Genomic DNA, 21,916 nt, shown 5'->3' on the forward strand with positions numbered 1-21,916 from the left:
CAAATATTTACAAGAACTGCTGGAGAAAGGACTTTCTGTCGCTACCTTGAAGGTTTATGTTGCTGCAATCTCTGCCTGGCACGTCTACGTTGATGGCCGGTCAGTGGGTTCACACCTCTTAGTGTGTTGTTTTTTTGAAAGGTGCTCTACATTTGCGGCCTCCAAGGCTTGCACGCGTACCTTCATGGGACCTTCCACTAGTCCTGGAGGGTTTAAGCTTATCCCCTTTCGAACCAGTTGAAAGTGCTGATCTTAAATGGGTGTCAGTGAAGACTGCCTTTCTACTTACACTGTCTTTGGTTAAGCGCGTGGGAGAGCTCCATGCCCTATCAATTGCTGAGGACTGTTTGCGATGGAATTCTGATGGATCTGGGGTTACGCTGTGGCCTAATCCGTCCTTTTTACCCAAGAGAATTTCAACTTTTCATGTTAACCAGCCAGTTTCCTTGGCTGTGTATGTCCCGCATTCTGATCCAGGATTATCTGTTTCAGGTTCCCTGTGTCCTGTCCAAATGTTGAAGCAGTACATTAGTGCGACTGCCGGGATCCGGAAAACGGATGCCCTGTTTGTGTGTTACGGTGATCACAAAAGAGGCTGTGCTGTCTCAAAGCAGCAACTCTCGCATTGGGTCGTCGATGCCATTTTACCAGTATACAGGTCCAGAGGTCTTCAGCCTCCTAAGGTTACGTGCCATTCCACCAGAGAGGTGTCCACCTCCTGGGCTGCACTGAGAGGTGTCCCTTTGAGTGATATTTGTGCTGCTGCTACGTGGGCTTCGTCCTGTACCTTCGCCCGCTATTACAGACTGAATGTGGCTGCTCCTCCTGTGGTGACTTCGGCGGTGTTGTCTGCCTCCACTCCCCACTGCTGATGCGAGGTGAGTGTGACTCTTCGTGACCTTGTTGGTATTAAGTCATCCAGGTGCTAAAGCACCGACCTTGTTGGTATTAAGTCATCCAGGTGCTAAAGCACCGCCCTCTGGCGGTCAGGAGGATTGAAATAGAACAAGAGTTACGAATGTAACTATGGTTCTATGAATTCTGGATGACCGCCAGAGTTGCTTGTCACACAGTCTTGCGAGTTCTTTCCGAAAAGAAGCGAGCGCTGGGTGCATCTGGTATATAAAGACAACCAGTGACGTCACCCAGGTCACATTCAATGGCGTGACTTTGTTGGTATATATTCTCGACCTCTGTGCTGCGCACATGTAGTTGTAGGTAGTGTAGGTGCTAAAGCACTGCCCTCTGCCGGTCATCCGGAACTCATAGAACTGTAGTTACATTCATAACTCTTGTTTTACTGCAAATGTTTCATTTCTTCCATATAAATCAACCGTTTCTGCAGCGCGGCTTTGCTTTGAACCTTGAACCAATCGAAGCAGGGATTCGCAGATGGAAGCAGTGCTTTGTTTTATTTCGCTTAATCTTAATTTTTCCCCACTAAAACCCCAAAAAGCATATGTCTGTGAGTAACATTTACCTTTTTTATGTTAATCTGACCTGTTATGGTCTTATGAAACAGTTGATAGATGTATTTTATAACTTAAAAATGGGACCGATGCTAACATGTTAGCATGTCTATGGTGTTTTCAATGTTGATGTTAGCATTAAGCTGTTGCAGCTGTCAGCACATTTGTTTTCTGTATAATAATTCATGGCTCAGCGTTTGTTGTCGTAAAAGAGTCAAATGCATTACAAATTGTAATATTTTATTCATTTATTTTTATTTATATATCAATAATAATACTAATAGAAACAACAACAATAATACTAATAATAACTAATAATACCACTAAAGTTTTAGAGAAACGGACAAAAAGAATCTGGTGAAACAAAACAGAAAAGATTAAACTAACTAACTAACAATGAACATAAATAAATATAGAAATAACTGTTTCCTGTGAACACCTAGTGACTCTTAAACCTCCACTTCATCCTTGTTTTATTTAAGTTTAATGACAATTTGTTTTGGTCAAACCACATCTAAGCTGTGCTTTTACACAAGAAAAAAATTAAATGCAGTAAACTGCACATTTGTGTCTTTTTTCATGAACATATCTTATTAAATATAACATACTACACTTTCGTCAGACCTTTAAAATACTTTTGTGGACTCTTGCTGTAATATGTTGTCAGTGGTTGAGATAGTTGCTGTAGGCATCTAAAAATGCTCATAATCGGGTGAAACCTGATAGAAATCTCTGTGGTGTGTCGGTGATGTATGTATGTGAAAAATAAAACAAAACACTACTCCAGGTATGTTTTTGACGACAATATAACATAACTTTGTTACAAGGTCAAACGTTGATGTTGTGTGACAAAGGCCTTTTAATAACTCACTTAAAGAAATAATGGCAAAACTCACATAAGTAAAAAACAAACAACAACAAAAAAAAAACGATTAATCGAAAAAATAATCGACCGATGAACTGATTAGTAAAATAATCGTTAGTTGCAGCCCTAGTGTTTAGGCTGAAATAAAATGTCTCTACTAAAAAATCAAAGTCCGGATTTCAAAAAAGAAGAGAAAAAAGGGACAGGGAAGAAAACTAAATGATGGAAAGCAGCTGCTAACCAAATTATTTGAAAAGAGAGGTGAGCTTGAAAGCTAGCTATATTGAGTTGGGGGGTCTGAGGGACCAAATTGCACCATTTCCTAGAAAAATGGTGCAATTTGGTGCATTTCTGTGCATTTTAACAGACGGGAATGCACCAAATTGCACCATTTTTCTATAAAATGGTGCAGTTTGGTCCCCCAGACCCATCCATCCATCCATCCATTTTCTTCCGCTTTATCGGGAGTCGGGTCACGGGGGCAGCAGCTCAAACAAAGCCACCCAGACCTCCCGATCCACACACACCTCCCCCAGCAACTCCGGGGCAACCCCAAGGCATTCCCAAGCCAGCCAAGAGATGTAATCCTTCCAGCATGTCCTGGGTCTTCCCCGGGGCCTCCTCCCAATGGGACGTGCCCGGAACACCTCTCTAGCGAGGCGTCCAGGGGGCATCCGGAAAAGATGCCCGAGCCACCTCAACTGACTCCTTTCGACGTGGAGGAGCAGCGGCTCGACTCTGAGCTCCTCCCGAGTGACTGAGCTCCTCACCCTATCTCTAAGGGAGCACCCAGCCACCCTGCGGAGGAAACTCATCTCAGCCGCTTGTACCCGCGATCTCGTTCTTTCGGTCATGAGCCGAATCTCATGATCATAGGTGAGGATCGGAACGTAGATTGATCGGTAAATCGAGAGCTTTGCCCCCCTACTCAGCTCTCTCTTCACCACGACGGTCCGATACAGCGACCGCATCACTGCAGATGCTGCACCGATCCATCTGTCGATCTCATGCTCCATCCGTCCCTCACTCATGAACAAGACCCCGAGATACTTAAACTCGTCCACTTGAGGCAAGGACACTCCACCGACCTGAAGAGGGCAAAGCACCTTTTTCCGGTCGAGAACCATGGCCTCAGATTTGGAGGTGCTGATTTTCATCCCAGACGCCTCACACTTGGCTACAAACCACCCCAGTGCACACTGAAGGTCCTGATTTGACAAAGCCAACAGAACCACATCATCCGCAAACAGCAGAGATGAGATTCTGTGGTTCCCAAACCAGACCCCCTCTACACCCTGGCTGCGCCTAGAAATTCTGTCCATAAAAATAATGAACAGAGCCGGTGACAAAGGGCAGCCCTGGCGGAGGCCAACGTGCACTGGAAACAGGTTTGACTTACTACCGGCAATGCGAACCACGCTCCTGCTGCAGTCGTACAGGGACAAGATAGCCCTTAGCAAAGGACCCCGGACCCCGTACTCCCGGAGCACTCCCCGCAGGGTGCCCCGAGGGACACGGTGGAACGCCTTCTCCAGATCCACAAAACACATGTGGACTGGTTGGGCGAACTCCCATGAACCCTCGAGCACCCGATCGAGCGTGTAGAGCTGGTCCAGTGTGTTGCGACCAGGACGAAAACCACACTGCTCCTCCTGAATCCGAGGTTCGACCATCGGTCGAATTCTCCTCTCCAGTACTCTGGAATAGACCTTACCGGGGAGGCTGAGGAATGTGATCCCCCTATAGTTGGAACAAACCTTCCGGTCCCCCTTCTTAAACAGAGGGACCACCACCCCGGTCTGCCAGTCCAGAGGCACTGTCCCCGATCGCCATGCGATGTTGCAGAGGCGTGTCAGCCAAGACAGTCCCACAACATCCAGAGACTTAAGGTACTCAGGACTGACTTCATCCACCCCAGGAGCCTTGCCACCGAGGAGCTTTCTAACCACCTCAGTGACTTCTGCCTGGGTAATGGATGAGTCCGCCTCTGGGTCCCCAGTCTCTGCCTCCTCTTCGGAAGATGTGACGATGGGATTGAGGAGATCCTCGAAGTACTCCTTCCACCGCCCAACAACATCCCCAGTCAGGGTCAACAGCTCCCCACCCGCACCGTAAACAGTCCCGGTGGAGAGCTGCCTCCGCCTCCTGAGGCGTCGGACGGTTTGCCAGAATCTCTTCGAGGCCGACCGATAGTCCTCCTCCATAGCGTCCCCGAACTCCTCCCAGACCTGAGTTTTTGCCTCTGCGACCGCACGGGCTGCGGCATGCTTGGCCTGCCGGTACCTTTCAGCTGCCTCTGCGGTCCCACCTACCAACAAAGGTAAGTAGGACTCCTTCTTCAGCTTGACGGCATCCCTTACTTCCGGTGTTCAGGGATTGCCGCCGCGACAGGCACCAGAGACCTTGCGACCACAGCTACGAGCGGCCGCATCAACAATGGAGGTGGAGAACATGGTCCACTCGTACTCCATGTTTCCAACCTCCCCCGGGATCTGGGAGATGCTCTCCCGGAGGTGGGAGTTTAAGACCTCCCTGACAGAGGGTTCCGCCAGTCGTTCCCAGCAGACCCTCACGATACGTTTGGGCCTGCCAGGTTTGACCGGCTTCCTCCCCTCCCAGCGGATCCACCTCACCACCAGGTGGTGATCGGTTGACAGCTCTGCCCCTCTCTTTACTCGAGTGTCCGAGACACGTGGCCGAAGGTCAGATGATATGACTACAAAGTTGATCATCGACCTCCGGCTCAGGGTGTCCTGGCGCCACGTGCACTTGTGGACACCCTTGTGCTCGAACATGGTGTTCGTGATGGACAAACTGTGACTAGCACAGAAGTCCAACAACTGAACACCACTCGGGTTCAGATCGGGGAGGCCGTGCTTCCCGATCACCACCCTCCAGGTCTCACTGTCGCCGCCCACGTGGGCATTGAAATCCCCCAGGAGAACAATGGAGTCCCCAGTCGGAGCGCTATCTAGTACCCCTCCCAGGGACTCCAGGAAGGTCGGGTACTCTGCACTGCTGCTCGGCCCGTAGGCCGAGACAACGGTGAGAGACCTGTCCCCGACCCGAAGGCGTAGGGACGCGACCCTCTCGTTCACCAGAGTGAACTCCAACATATGGCGACTGAGCTGGGGAGCAATAAGCAATGCAACCCCAGCTCTCCACCTCTCCCCGTGGGCAACGCCAGAAAAATGAAGCGTCCAGCCCCTCTCCAGGAGTTGGGTACCAGAGCCCATGCTGTGCGTGGAGGTGCGCCCGACTATCTCCAGTCGGTATCTCTCAACCTCCCGCACAAGCTCAGGCTCCTTGCCTCCCAGCGAGGTGACATTCCACGTCCCAACAGCCAGGGGCTGTGAGCATGGACAGGGCCGCCGGGCCACCCGCCCTCGACCGTCACCCAATCCTCTCTGCACCCGACCCCCATGGCCCCCTCTGCAGGTGGTGAACCCACAGGAGGGTGGGCCCACGTTGCTCCTTCAGGCTGAGCCCGGCCCGGCCCCATGGGCTAAGGCCTGACCACCAGGCGCTCGCGCGTGAGCCCCAACCCCAGGCCTGGCTCCAGCGTGGGACCCGGCTCCGCCATACCGGGCGACGTCTCGGTCCTTGATCTTTCACTGTTCATGGAGGTTCTGAGACCCCCAGACCCCCCAACTCCATATTGGTCCCCCAACTTTAAAAAGGGTTCTGACTCCCAGGTGTGATCTAAGGTATACATGATTTAGACCTGGTTTGACTACACATTAGAAATTTGGTGTTTGCGTTAATAAAAAATAACATTGGGGGGGGTCTTCAATATGGCTAGTACCTAGGGTCCAGAATTTGGTGCTACGCCCCTGCCCAGGAAAATCAGTATGAATCAACTGACTCCTTGATGGATGTAATTATAGCACAAATGAAGCAGAGGTTTGCATTTCTGTACAAATGGATGTTTAATATTATTCATGATAATTATAGTCTATTCTACTGAGACATGCTGTGCAAAACATCACTTAAACAATATTATTTTTCAAAATATAACAAGCACATGATAATGATTCCTCTTTAGGATTAATCATCCAGTGTAAGCATGGGGTGCTGTGTGTAAGTAATACATTGTCAAATGAACCATTCTGTTTTTCCACATTTAGCCACAGTGACAGCAAAACAAGTTCAAATTTGCCCAACATTTAGCTTGAAAACTAATATTTCATGCTAAGAACATTAATAGAGCATGTAATTGTTTAGTACTTGGGATTAAAAAGAAATGTTGTATGAATATGAATGGGGGGGCGTGGGGGGGGGGTGATAATTCTAAAGTGCATTTTTGTGCACAGTATTATGATAGCTATACATATTTAGGCAATGAGTCACCATTGGTTTGTTTAGAGCTGCGAAAAACCCATATGGATGGAGCGTTTGAAAGTTTAAAGTAACACACGTGTCGTACATGTGCTGTTGACATAGAAAACCACTCTGTTGCTTATAATTAGTTCATTGTGGCCATGTCATTCTTTACATAAAAACTACATAGATTTTGTTTGTTGCAATTGATCATAACATATGTAATGAAATTAGTTTTTTGTCAATTACTCTTAAAAAACACCAGATAGGCTTATTGTTACTACAGAAGTTGAATATAAACTTGGGGTCAAGGAACATTTTGAGCCAAATTTCAAGTCTCTAGGTGCAGCGGTTCTCAAGATTGTGGAACCTGATACTTTCATTGCCTCCATCCATGTGGGTTTTTGGAACCAAATGACCCAAAAATTATCCTGTTATGGTTTATTCCATGTATATTTCCATATTCCATGCAAACATTTATAGATTTCCAAAATTTCTGAAATAACACCCCTCCCTAATATGAAAACAAGCAGTGGTGGAATTCTTTTAACTTCACATCTGCTACTAATTTCCATCATGCATGTAATGATAACATTATTCCCTGCAACAAGCCCAGACATGTCCATAAGGGGGCAGACTGGTTTACAGAGAGGAAAATAAGTATTTGAACACCCTGCGATTTTGCATGTTCTCCCACTTAGAAATCATGGAGGGGTCTGAAATTTTCATCTTAGGTGCATGTCCACTGTGAGAGACATAATCTAAAAAAAAATCCGGAAATCACAATGTACGATTTTTTTTAAATTTATTTGTATGTTACTGCTGGAAATAAGTATTTGAACACCTACCAACCAGCAAGAATTCTGGCTCACACAGACCTGTTAATTTTTCTTTAAGAAGCCCTCTTATTCTGCACTCTTTACCTGTATTAATTGCACCTGTTTGAACTTATTACCTGTATGAAAGACACCTGTTCACACACTCAATCACACTCCAACCTGTCCACCATAGCAAGGACACCAAGGACAAAACTGTAGACCTGCACAAGGCTGGGATGGACTACAGGACAACAGGCAAGCAGCTTGGTAGAAGACAACAACTGTTATGATTATTTATTAGAAAGTGGAAGAAACACAAGATGACTGTCAATCTCCCTCAGTCTAGGATTCCATGCAAGATCTCACTTTGTGGGGTAAGGATGATTCTGAGAAAGCTCAGAACTACACAGGAGGACCTGGTCAATGACCTGAAGAGAGCTGCGATCACAGTCACAAAGATTACATTAGTAACACATGATGCTGTCATGGTTTAAAATCCTGCAGGGCAGCAAGGTCCCCCTGCTCAAGCCAGCACATGTCCAGGCCTGTTTGAAGTTCACTAGTGACCATCTGGATGATCCAGAGGAGGCATGGGAGAAGGTCATGTGATTAGATGAGACCAGAATAGAGCTTTTTGGAATCAACTCCACTTACCATGTTTAGAGGATGAGAACAACCCCAAGAAAACCATCCCAACCGTGAAGCATGGGGGTGGAAACATCATACTCTGGGGGTGCTCTTCTGCAAAGGGGACAAGATGACGGCACTGTATTGAAGAGAGGATGGATGGGGTCATGTATTGCGAGATTTTGGCAAACAACCTCCTTCCCTCAGTAAGAGCATTGAAGATGGGTCGTGGCTGGGTCTTCCAACATGACAATGACCCCAAACACACAGCCAGGGCAACTAAGGAGGGGCTCCGTAAGAAGCATTTCAAGGTCCTGGAGTGGCCTGGCCAGTCTCCAGACCTGAACTGAAATAGAAAATCTTTGGAGGGAGCTGAAACTCCAAACCTGAAAGATTTGGAGAAGATCTGTATGGAGGAGTGGACCAAAATCCCTGCTGCAGTGTGTCCAAACCTGGTGAAAAACTACAGGAAACGTTTGACCTCTGTAACTGCAAACAAAGGCTACTGTACTAAATATTAACATTGATTTTCACAGGTGTTGAAATACTTATTTTCAGCATTGACATACACATAAATTATTAAAAAATCATACATTGTGATTTCCGCAGTGGACATGCACCTAAGATGAAACTTTCAGACCCCTCCATGATTTCTAAGTGGGAGAACTTGCGAAATCGCATGGTGTTCAAATACTTATTTTCCTTACTGTATAGTATTAAAAAAAAAAGTTTATCCTGTGGTTTGTGTCTTCTACTAATATCTCCTCTGCATTATTGTTCTCCTTGTGCTTTTATTTTGATGGTCCTGCTCCTCGTGTATGTTGTTGGCTTTACTTTCTGGGCAGTCGGGTTTCCGGCTTCACAATATATTTAATTATACATTACTGAACTGTCATGGGACTATTGCACAGAGCACAGTGGTGCGTTTTGAAGCATTATTGTAACTTCTCTCACAGTTTTTTTGCCGCTTTCCCATTACATAATGAGTCACATTTTCATGATGCGGCCTTTTTATTTTATTATTACTTACCCTCTCCCTAACCATAACTCCCCCAGGAGTTATTAAGCTATTTCATCCCATTTTTGCATGTTTTTGGATTATGGGTAGCAGAATGCCCCCCGTGGACTGTCCTTGTCACAAGTCCTTTAAGTCATTGCCAGATTGCCACATTTGTGTAACCAGCTTTCTCAAATTCTACTTTCTCACATTTTGATTTTCAGTTGCAGAGACATCCGTTGCCTACTGTTGCCTGGACTTCCTGTGTGGAATGTTTGATTCCTGATTACTCACTTGAGTAATCTCCCTTTGCTACCACCTGTGTTTCCCTACAATGTTGGCTATTCCTACTTGGACACCAGAGGCGATTGCTCTAAGACTGCAAGGGAAGCTCAGCTTCCCCTAAAATGTCAAAAAATAAGTGATCAAATATGTACTGTTGTGTGTACATGTCATTAACTAAATATGCGCTACAACGCGCTCCACTTTTGTTCAGAATCAGCTTCTTATCACTGGTAACGACGCGGCTTTCCTCTCACTCAAACCCGCAGCTTCACAGTGCTTTAAACAGTGTAACAGACTTCAGTAGCGAAGCAAAGAATGCTGCGAAACGAGACGAGTCATTGGATAAATGCTGGGTTTTGTCCCGCCCATCGGAGGCTCAGCATCTCTGGGGGTCTATGGGGAAGTGGGCTGGCCTTGGCTGGCCCGGACGCTCAGCTTCTGCATGATGATTGGATGATCTGTCTGAGGCTGAATCCCTTTTTGATTGACAGCGAAATGAGCGAATCAGCGATCTTTTGGTGTAAACATCCGTGGGAGCATTTTTAAATTTTCATTCTGTTCTGAGTTGAACTGGAGACTTTTCTAATCCTCTTAGCGGCATTTTCTTTGTTAAAAACGACTAGCGACAAATCGAGCTTCTATTTCTGGTGGGTTTTTTTTTTTTTTGGCAAAGCCATTTGATAGTCTTCCTTATGAAGAAAAACTTAGAGTTAAACAGCAGGGCAGATCAACTCCTCAGATTAATTTGGTGCAAAAGGTAGGGAAAAGTAACAGGTCTTTTCAGCTGTCCTGGTATGACAAAGTGAGCTGGCTGACTGGAAGTGCTGTAACAAATAAAATGTACTGTTGGCCATGCCTCTTGATGAAACCATCTCAGGGATGTGTTGTCTGGTCAAAAGTGGGTTTTGGGGATCTGTCCAACTTTGACAGGGCATACAAAAGGCATGAAAAAAGCAATGAACATGTGAGTGCATGTGCAAGGTTAAGTTGCCTGGGCAGAGTCAGGGTTGAGCATGCAATCAATGAAGGCACTCGCATTCAAGTGGCAAAACATAATGAAGCAGTTAAGCAAAACAGAGCTTTCCTAAACCGCTTTATTGATGTGACTTCCTTGCTTGGCCGGAGTTTATGTGCTCTGTAAAGTCCTCAACCTCCTGTTGCTTGATTTTAACCCATGTGTCATCAACATATCTGAACCAGTGACTGGGAGAGATGCCCGTGAAAGACGTCAAGGCTGTCTTCTCCTCTCACTCCATGTACAGATTGGTCACAATGGGGGATACCTGAGACCCCATCGCACAACCATGAATCTGCCTGTCGTAATTCCCCCTAAACAGGAAATACGTGGTGTTGAGACAGATCTCCAAGAGTTGGCAGATGTGGTCTGGTGTGAGTTTGGTCCTTTCAAGTAGAGACACATCCTCCAGCAGTCTCTGCCTCACCACTGAGATGGCCTCAGCGGTGGGGATGCAGGTGAACAACGAAGTCATATCAAATGACACGATTGTTTCATCTGCCTCCAGCTGCAGGTCCTTGATCTTGTTCACAAAATCTTGTGTGTTCTCCACATGGTGGTCTGAGTTACCCACTAGAGGAGCCAAAATCCACTTGAGGTGCTTGGCCAAATTGTACGTGATGGAATCTGTGCTACATACAATAGGCCTGAGTGGCACGTCCTGTTTGTGGATTTTGGGCAGTCCATAGATGCACGGAGTGGCGTCCCCAGGGTACAGTCTGTAGTATGTCTGCCTGTCGATGAGTCCGTCTTTCTCCAGGTTTTGGAGGTAGCTAATGATTTTCTTCTTATAGCCGCTCGTGGGGTCTCTCTTCAGACGTTCGTATGTATTGGAGTCACTGAGCAAGTTGTTGATCTTGGCCTCGTAGTCCGATGTATTCAGGACCACCGTGCATCTGCCTTTATCTGCTGGCAGGATAAGGATGCTTTGGTCCCTTTGCAGTGCTGACAAAGCTTTCCGTTCTTCTCCTGTGATGTTGGACGGAGGAGGTTTAGCACTGTTCAGCACTGCTGTGACTCTTAGTTGGAGGTCCCCAGCTTCTGACTCTGACAAACTGTTGTGTTTAATGGCTGACTCTACTGCAGTGATGTAATCTACTGTCGGTATATGTTTAGGGGTCACTGAGAAATTTAGTCCTTTAGCGAGCACATCCTTTTCTGTCTGTGTAAGAACCCTGTTGGAGAGATTCTTTACCCAATTTTCCCTGTTGTCACTAATTTGTCTGGGTGTATCTTTAAAAATACTGCCACTGAAAGTACGCCTTTTCTGCACTAAAAGGTTGTGAAACTTCCTGATTTGCCGCTCCTTACGTTTTAAATGCTCAGCCATTTGAATTTTAACTATGAACTTTGTGATCTTATTAAGGGCCTCTTCCCCCACTAAAGTTTCTAACATTTTGTGCAGACTATCAAGATTATTTTGGAGGTCTAATATTTTAAAATGAAGCCTTCTAATTCTAAGACCCAAAATCCTCCTAAGGTAACTGTGCTGGATCTTTTCTGCTGTGTGACCTGCTTCTAGTGCTTTTTGCTTCATGCATTTGGGAATAACATTGTTTTGTTTGCATCTCAGGTTAAATCTTAAGTGGTTTCTAAAGTTAGCTATCTTTTTTAGCAGTCTCCTACTCGATGGAATTTCACATCACGGATAGTGAGCACTGTGGCAAACAATTATGATGCCCTCCTGCAAACCTTTCAGATGATCATTGCAGATTAAGTCCATGGATGATGACACATTAGACTGTGCCAAAGGCCTTCTGATGAAACTGGAGGATTTTGAGTTTGTGTTCATGTTGTACACATATGAACAAATATTCTCTGAGACTGATGTGGTGTTTGATATTGTCCAGCAGAGAGCTATGGATGTTCTGTACTGCAATAAAAGAATTGAGTCTCTTCTTGCTTTTGTCAAGGAGGTCAGAGGGGGCTTTCCAAGCTGTTTATGCCAAAGCAGCAGATCTCACATCAGACCTACAAACTGAGCCCATGAGAAAACGCCGTCTGTCACAACTACAGGATCCCAAGGAGCGCTACAGAAATCTGTACATGGCCATCCTAGACAATCTCACATAGCAGCTACCTCGGTGTTTTGCAAATTTGGAAAGTCTGCGCTTCTTGGAATTGGTCAATCCAGGGAAATTTGATGAGATGAGACAAGTGTTTCCAGAGGAGGCACTTCAGAGTGTACTGAAAGGTTTTGGCCAGTTCTTTGATTCAGGGAGAATGAGGTCTGAACTTCAAGTCCTATATTCAAACCAGGACTTGCAGGGCAACAGGGGAAAGCTGTGATTTCTTGCTGTTTCTGAAAGACATGGAGTTGGACAGTGCAATGCCTCAGATGTACAAACTATTGTCATTAGTGGCAATGATTGGAGCTACATCTGCAGGTGTAGAGAGGAGCTTCTCCTGTTTAAAGCGGCTCAAGTCTTACACCCGCAACACCATGGGCCAAGGCCGTTTAAGCAGCCTAGCTCTGCTGGCCATTGAGAGGACACTAGTCAAGTCCCTGGAAAAGACGCCTTGTTGGTACGACAGGGTCACAGATCATTTTCTTGAAAAGGAACGGAGGGTACAATTTACGTATAAATAAACCAACACATTTTATGATGTAGGCCAAAATTGAGCTTCCCCTCCTTGAAAGACCAGCATCCGCCACTGTTGGACACCATTAAGTACGGACCACAAGAGCTAACCTTTAACTTCTGCAAACACAATACTTAGCTGCAGTAAAGACTGCTTGAACTTCCCATCATTGCTGTTTTCTGTTCAGGTTTCTCCAGTTGTGCAATAACCATCACAGTACAATCAAAGCTGGGCCCTGCCAAAAACAACCTGGTGTGGAGTCCTCTCCTATTGTGCAGGCCCACAAGCTCAACTACCACTCACATTTGACCCATTTGATCTGAAGTCTCCAGGAAACATTAGTTGGGCAGCTCCAGCTGCTGACTGACTGAATCTTGTCAGCAGGAAACTTGTGCAGCGCTGAATGCTTCAGCCTCCACGTGGTGGAGTAGCGCATTCTCCTGTAGGTCAGAGTGAACCCTGTTTGTCCTACATACGGCGGTGGTGCAGCGACGTATAAGTCCTTTTTGTCGCTGTGTGTGATGACCTTCAGGCTTGAGCCTAGTTTGTACCCAATGGACACCTCCCTGGTGACATTTCCAATCACAGCTTGACCAGGTTGTGCCAGTGAGTGGGCAGTGGCTTAGTGGGATCATTGGTCTCTAATCTGCCACTTTGCCTAGTACTTTTCCAAGGCCAGGAGACAGGTTTATGAGTATGGTGCACCAGGGCGCGAGGCCATGAGAGACGCCAGGGCTTGGGCTGAGTTCTCATTAATGCCGATGGTTTTTAGACCGTGGTTGTGGACATGGCTGTCTGTCCCAACCGATATAATCCATCTTGCAGCTCGGACGAAATATGCTCAGTAAACATCTCTTTCATTATGTAAATGTTTAACTTCATATTTAATTGCTCAGTTGTCTAAATATTTAATCAAATATGTAGCTAAACAGTCACTTGTCGAAGGTTTTAGCTAAAGATTTGGGTTTATATAAATAAATATTTAATACAAGTCATATTAAATATTTGGGTGATTCTCTAACTACGGGCACTATTGGACTTGTAAATGTAATTTCCACCACACCATTGCCTTACAATATAAAGCGCCTTGGGGCAACTGTTTGTTGTGATTTGGTGCTATATACATGTGCTCTGATGTCACTGTTTATCTCCATAGAAACTACCCAAACAATCTTTCATACTGACATTAACATACTTTCATTAACTGACAACTACATTTTGTTTAAAAAAATCACAACAGTTGTATGACATTGAATACCCCAATTATGTTTTGATTATTTTACTGATATTTTATTCAGAGATATTTTAAAACATTAGAAAAAACGTTTCGTTACCATTCATTTTTATCATTGAAGATCAAAAGTCTGGGTGTGGAACAAGCACAAAACGGCAATATTTGCATATAATGATGCTGAAAAAAGGTGAAAAAGTCATCATAGACTACTAGAACAAATTTCTTAACACACTTTCATTGTAAAGATAACTATAAAAGTGTGAAATTTCCCCTTTTTTCTGTTTTTCATACAATATGATCAAGGGACATAAGTGCCCGTAGTCTAAGAATCACCCATTTAATAATTTCATATTTCTGCAAATGGCAAATATTTACCTCAACAGATAAACATTTAGTAAATATTTAACAATTTTTTTCAGTACTTCATCTTAATTATTTTGTTAAATATTTAACAAATTATTTAATTAAACATTTAGATAACTGACTAAAGAAAATGAACAAAATAGATTTACATCAGTTTTCTTAAGACATAAATGTTAACTTTTATCACGTTAAAATTGCATACAAAAGTTCAGTTTGCAAACCTAAATGTTAAGAAAAATAAGTGAAAATGTGTGGCTGATATTATTTTTTTCCCCCTGTATTCAGTGTGGATAAATGTGGAAATTTTGAGCTATTAATTGGAAACAGTGTTCCACAGAGGAAGGCAGCTGCTTAGGAGCATGTAACCCACTAAAAAATAAACCTCAGAAAAGTTCACGGATTCTCACTCCATGAAACGTCTTCACAACAAAAATTCAAATGCAGCACTTTGGGTTTTGTTCCCATTTTTGATGCATTTTAGAAAAGATCTAAAATTTCTTCTATGGCCACAAAAGGTTTATAGATACACCGATTATCTTTGCAAATATGAAATGCTCACTAACATGTATTTTAACAAATTTGTGAACAGAATTCAAAGAAATTAAACCTTTTGTGCACAGAGAAGAAGTCTTAAATCTTTTATTTCAACTGATGAAAAATGGGACTGAAAATATAAGTGTTTACATTTCTATTTTTTGTGGAGTATATTGTTCCAGCCTGTGTTTGCATAATGCACACTGATGTCCGTCCACACTCACACCTCCTTCAGGTGGACAATGAGGAGATGGTGGACTTCTGAGAGGAGATGCTACAGATCTCCATGTTGGTGAAGGAGCTCCCTCCCTCACTGCTGCAGTCAGGCACAGAGGAGGAGGAGGAGATGATGTTTTTCAACCTGTGGAGGGAGATGATGAGCAGTGTCAGCAGGAACAGCAGCAGGCCCAGGAAAAGCCAAACGTACACGTAGACATTGCCCGGGCGTCCTGGTGATGAGGCGGCAGCGGAGGTGGATGAAGAGGTCAGAGAGAAACGAAGGAAGGTCCCGTTGTCTGCTGCAGAGATTCCAGTGTTGTTGTGGTCCACCAGAGGGACGTCCATTCCTGACATCTCGGTTGATGTTCTGCACAGATTAAGAGGGCAGAAGGAGATTTATTGAGATTTATCATTAAAACAACATGCTTTGTGAAAGGAGAAATCTCTTTCTGTGTGCTGCAGCTGCTACACAGTTATTATCTCCTTCTGGTGTATTTCAGCCAGGCAGATGTTTGCTGACACTGACATCCTTAAATAATCTCCAAACAATCTGAGAATAAGTGGGAGACGGGGAACACTTTTGCAAATCTGCTTTGACTTTGGAACAAGTCTTAGATACTACCTCAGCCGCTTAAGATGCAATAAAAAAACTATCAAATAAGCATTAGGTTTTTGACAGTTTGCATGAAATTGATGTGAAATGTGTAACATCCAATATAAAATCATGTATGATTTTATTTCAACTCAACTATTTTTGAATTTTGCATGCTTAGAGAAATTAAAGGGGGTTACATTACTGTGCAGCGTCATCCCTGAACTGTGTACATCTGCCATTATATCTGCCAAAAACAGATTACATTAGATAGAACTTCATTAATCCCTTGAGAAAACTCCCTCAAGGAAATTGAGGTTCCAGCACCATTGTATAGCAGCACACAGGGCAAGAAGCACACAGAGTATCAAACGTGAAAGTAAAAAACAATTTGCAAACATAAATATAAATACACAAATATGAATACCAGAAATACTGATTTCTGCTGGCTACTACTGTTCCTCTCCTTCCCATCCTCTGTCTTCCTGTTACTCCTCCTCCTCCCAAAACACTTGTTTTAAGGAGGACTTTCAGCCCCATTTCAAGATTGATCACAAGCTACAGACACAACTGTCCTCAAACTTTGTGGAGAGGTGAAGCATGGGCCAAGATAGAACTGGTTAATTTTAGAACTTGATCTGGATAACAGAATCCAGGAATGCAATGAGGCATTTTTCAATATTTCAGTCAGTTTCAAAAAGCCAAGAAACACTTAAAACAGTTGATTCAGGTGAAGTATAAATAACTCCAAAAATCACCAATGAGAGGATCTGGACAAACTAAACTCTTCCGAAGTCTGACCAGCAGGTGTATGACTTTGATTACTGCCATGAAGTAAAAATAAATGAGTAAGTCAGGGAGCTTTTTAAATTGCATGAATTAATTGGACTAAGCGGTAGAAGATGAATGAATGAATGAATGATCACACTATCAAAAGTAACAGCAGGGGGCGCACTTGGCTCATTAAAAGCCTATCAGACCTGGTGTGTGTGTGTTTTCATAAATGAAGGAATGCTTATCTGATGGAATTAAAACCTTCATAATCAGCTTTCACAAAGACTCAGTCTTCTTCCACTGCGTGAAAAATGAAGTGACTGAGCTACACTTTAACTTCATGCTTTTTCATAGAAGTAGACACCAACCAGCACCAAATCCAATTTAATTAAGACATTCAAGTTTTGAATTTAGATTAGCCTTTTTGTCGTGCTCTATAACACTTCAAAGAAAATAATAATTTACCAGAAAGAAAACAAGAGCTCAGTGTCGACGTGACTCCGCACACTGTGATGTTCTAATTTCACACAGCCTCCTCTCCTCCTGTCCCTGATTATGGATTTTTACGCACACTATAATTACACAAAGGTCCAAATTTAATGAGATGCCTCTGCCCCATTATTTCAATTAAAAACTCCACCACTGGAAGGTCTCAAGCATAAACACAAGATGTTAAATATACCCTTTTACCCACACACATCAAATAAATGGCCAAAAAAACACTACTGTAATGAGAAATGAGTTCGTGAATATTGTAGAATTAAATTGAAATATGTATGAGATGTTGAAATGTTAGAGACCTCTGCAGAACTGCAGGGTGTATACAAGTGTGCATTTTGTGAACTCTGATGACAGATTTGTTGTGGCTTCCCTAAGGATTTAGTTGAAGTCTCGCAATCTGTGTCCCAAGATTAAATCTGGCTAGACTTCAAGATCAGACTGTTTCACAGGACTTGGGGTAAAATCTGGCTGGAGGATTTGCAGCCACGGACACAACTGGTGACCTCAATGGAATGTGAGAGTTCTTCCATGGCCAAACCCTAACTGTTTCCAGAAATTGCATGGGAGTTGGTAATGTCCAAAGGAGCAGGTGTTTCATACCTGAGATTACTCTGAAAATCATCTATAGAAGTCATAGTACAAGAAGAAGTAAGTTCAAAATAGGCCCCTGGGGCCCGTTGGTTTTGGTGCTTATTCCGTAGCATCAAGCAGATGAGAATCTACAGTTCCCCGATCTGATGCAGGTTACTTCCCCAGCCAACGGCAACACCCATTTACAGCTCCATGGACCTCTGTTAAGTTTATCTCATCAGTAAAACAAACGCTAGTGACCTGTTACTGAAATACAGCTGTAGGTGATTTAAACTGGGATCATGTTCAAAACGGATGCTTCCAGTCATTTTCAGAAAAAAGGTTAAATCAAATTTGGGCCAATTTGAGTAATTCAAAATCTGTGTTGCCAAGATCTGAGTCGTAGATTAATTTTCTTGGTTTTGACTATTAGGTCTGTTGCCATAGTAATACTTTTCTACCTATTGACTGTTGTTTCTTGCAAATAATGGCACCAAAAATTAAGACCACACAGATCCTGAAATATTTGCAAACAGTCACTGAAGCACAGACAGTGTGTCCTAGGATATCTTACCCCACCCTGGATATCCCGCACCCCCCCCCCGCCCCCCCCCAATATCTTGCCAAAATGAAGTTTTGCAAGATATGTTTGTCAGTATTTATGATTTTTTTTTGTTTTGTTTTTTTGTGTGTGGTTTGTCTGTTGTTATTGCATTTTTCACCTTTAACTCACTGTGCAGCACACAGTTTACATGACAGACTCTTGCAACTTCACAGAAAGCAGCCCTAGCAAGCTACCTTTCAGTACACAAAATGATCAAGCTCAAGGTCAAAGGTCAAGGTCACAGGAAGGTCAAACACTAAATTCAACTAAACAGCTTTCCTGGTCACATGTAGCAGTCCCAGTAAGGTACCTTTCAGTACACAAAAGAATCAAGGTCAAGGTCACAGGAAGGTCAAATACTAAATTCAACTAAACAACTTTTCTGGTTGCAGTTTTTGTATACTCAACAAATTATTGTGGGCAGTCTAAGGCACACCTGTGCACTAATCATGGTGTCTAATCAGCATCTTGATATGGCACACCTGTGAGGTGGGATGGATTATCTCAGCAAAGGAGAAGTGCTCACTATCACATATTTAGACTGGTTTGTGAACAGTATCTGAGGGACATGGTGATATTGTGTATGTGGAAAAAGTTTTAGATCTTTGAGTTCATCTCATACAAAATGGGAGCAAAACCAAAAGTGTTGCGTTTATATTTTTGTTGAGTGTAATTTTGCCTCCAGATTTGGCATGCACATAGTGATAGGCCTTGCTTATAAGCCATTACCTGGAATAAGTGATTGACCTTGACCTTCAGTGTTTCACTTGGGGTCAAATGTCACCTAAATTCAGTTAAACTTCAGATTATAGCCCTAGTGGATAAAAATGATTTATTGATATCTTTATGGTATCTTTGTTAATTCTTTCCCTGTCAGGTCTGGACGACAGATTCGGCTGGACGCAAATGCAGGACTCGAACAACTGGCTCTGTAGGTAAAAGCAGTTTACTAGAATAGTAAACAGGGTCTGGTACACAGTAAAGCAGTCCAACAAGAGTAACACAATCAGAATCATCAGGCAGAAGGCGTGGTCTAGGATACAGGCAGGTAGTCATAACACATTTGAGGCTAGCAGGTCGAGAATACACAACAGAGCTGGAGAGAAGGCACTAGGCGCATCAATCTGGCGAAGAAATTAGGCAAACTGAAGATCTTATATACACTCAGGTGATGAGGTGCAGATTGAGAGCAGGTGTGTGTGGAACGCCCCAGAAAGAGGGTGTAGCCAGGGAGAAGGAAATGCCCACCAACAGGAGACAGAGACAGACAATAGAGAAAGCGACAGACAGACCCAAGCAGGAAAAACCCCAGCAAGAGACAAAAAAAACAAAACAAAATAATCAAACCAAAACCAGGAAAACAGCAAACAGAACCCAAAGTCTGACACTCCCCTGCTGAACACATCTTTATTAATTCTTTCCCCTGCTGAGCTCCTTGTAGAGTGAGAATCACCCTATTTCAAATAATCATATTTGTCAATTTCATGCAACATTTATATTATTCTGTTGATTTCTATCTGTCACTCTTTATATTTATGACCTGGTTTGTACAAAAGACATTTAAGAAAGGTAGCAGACATTATCGGGCCCTCATTTTCATTATGTTTCTTTGCATGCTATTGTGTGTGTGTATGTGTTTGTATGTGTGCACTATATTTATTTATTTACTTGTTTAAATATATGTCTTAATGTTTTAACTGTATGTTTTAGTGTACAACACACTGGGTCAGCCTTATAAATAAAGATGGTATAGTACTGTGTGTTCTTTACATATACTGTGGATATTTTATGCAAAACTAAATTGGAGTACTTTCCATCACATCACATATTTCAGGTTGTCAATCAGGTCCATATATTTATAGAGTATATATGGAAGGGGGGTTTAAAGATACTTCAAAACAGGAAATATTACTATTGTAGATGGCTATAGATACATACAGAAAGAATACCAATACCATTCACCATCAATCAAACTGCTTCATCTGGGACCATAAAACATCCATGAAATATAGAGTTCACAGGTTGCTCTATCCTGATCAGGCCTTATCAAGTTTTGGGTTAATCAGTGCTGCCCTGTAGAAATGTTGCCTGTCAGGGGTGGGGATAGGGGGGAGATTCCCAGGGTGAGGGGGAGATATCCTGGGGGGGGGGGGGGGTTACTGTTACACTGGTGTTCGAATCCCACCGCCATCCCTGCCACAAAAATAAATCATCCGGTCACAAGTAGGTGGACAATTCATCACAGGTTGACTCTGCCCTGAAATAATTTTTTTTTCATACTTGTAAATCTGCTCCATAAACCACACAACCCAATGCACTTGATTCACTGTATTCATAATTGCACCAAATCTTTTTAAATTAAAGCTAGAGTGTCACGTAAATTTCAGTAAACTGACAAAATTTTGTTTCTCCTAAAAATTCAAGCATTTTATTTTGGTTTATTTTTGAAACATTCAAAATTGCAGTTCATTTTAATTAGGACATATAGTGTATCTGGAAAATATTCACAGCTCTTCACTTTTCCCATATTTTATGTTGCAGCGTTATTCCAAATTAGAGTAAATTAATTTTTTCCCCACAAAATTCTAATCACAACACCCCATAATGACACCATGAAAAAAGTTGTTTTCATGGTCACATGTATATACGAATTTACAGTCTTTGCTCAATACCTAGTTGATGCACCTTTGGCGGCAATCACAGCCTCAAGTCTTCTTGAATATGATGCTACAAGCTTGTTGCACCTATCTGGAGTGCTGACACCGTTCTTGGTCACCTGTGTGATTAAAGCCCTTCTCCCCCATTCCCTCAGTTTAGACCGGCGGCCAACTCTAGGAAGAGTCCTGGTGGATCCGACCTACTTCCATTTATGGATGATGGTGGCCACTGTGCTCATTGGGACCTTCAAAAATATTAAATCGTATTGGTAATGCCATATTGTCAATCCCCTACTTAAATGCTAATAAATAAAATTATAGTGGTGTTAGGGAAAAATCTTTTTATGCCTTAAATCTTAAAAAGCTCACTGCCCCTACACTTTTAATATCATTTTCTATCTGGTGTTTCTCAAACGTTTTAAAAATAGCTCAAAATTCTAACTGATAGTAGCATATGTGTATTATTTTTATTTTGAACTCAACTTATTTGTAAATTTTGATTGTTTTTGGATATTTGGGGAGTTTTGTGGTCCATGAGATTTATTTTTTATTGGTTAAATGGTGCTTGGTCTGAAAAAGTTTGAGAAACACTCACCAAGATCTTATGTACTGTACGTGCAAGTACATTTCCAAAAGAAAGGAGCACTCAGGGACTCAATCAAAGCTGCACAAACACTGGCAAACTCATCTTCGTACCATTTAATGATTCTATGTCCAAGCAACTCACCTAATCATAGATCCATTAAAAATAAAAACAGATATCAATAAAATATACCAAACACCTTGTGAATATCTAAAAAATAAATAAATAAAACTACATACCACGAACTATATGTCAGTAATTACACCAGATTAGTGTTCTAAATTTTGCCATTACATGCCTCCACAC

The 21,916-nt window shown here is 43.0% G+C and overlaps 1 protein-coding gene across 2 annotated transcripts in view; it reads right to left on the minus strand.

The window, feature by feature from the left end:
• Nucleotides 1-14,850: 14,850 nt before the first annotated feature.
• LOC117517286 (serine-rich and transmembrane domain-containing protein 1) overlaps nt 14,851-21,916 on the minus strand; it is a 70,210-nt gene continuing 63,144 nt past the window's right edge. Inside the window, exons 2-3 of one of the 2 annotated variants that reach the window (XM_034178260.1) lie at nt 19,214-19,219; nt 14,851-15,699 (exon numbers count right to left, since the gene is read on the minus strand). In XM_034178260.1, the coding sequence (XP_034034151.1) occupies nt 15,342-15,683 (342 nt within the window). In that variant the 5' untranslated portion in view covers nt 15,684-15,699; nt 19,214-19,219 and the 3' untranslated portion in view covers nt 14,851-15,341. The remainder of the gene's footprint in view (nt 15,700-19,213; nt 19,220-21,916) is intronic. The other variant, XM_034178259.1, reaches the window with a different exon arrangement.

This window comes from Thalassophryne amazonica, chromosome 9 (genome assembly GCF_902500255.1).
Source record: "Thalassophryne amazonica chromosome 9, fThaAma1.1, whole genome shotgun sequence".
Taxonomy (NCBI): domain Eukaryota; kingdom Metazoa; phylum Chordata; class Actinopteri; order Batrachoidiformes; family Batrachoididae; genus Thalassophryne; species Thalassophryne amazonica.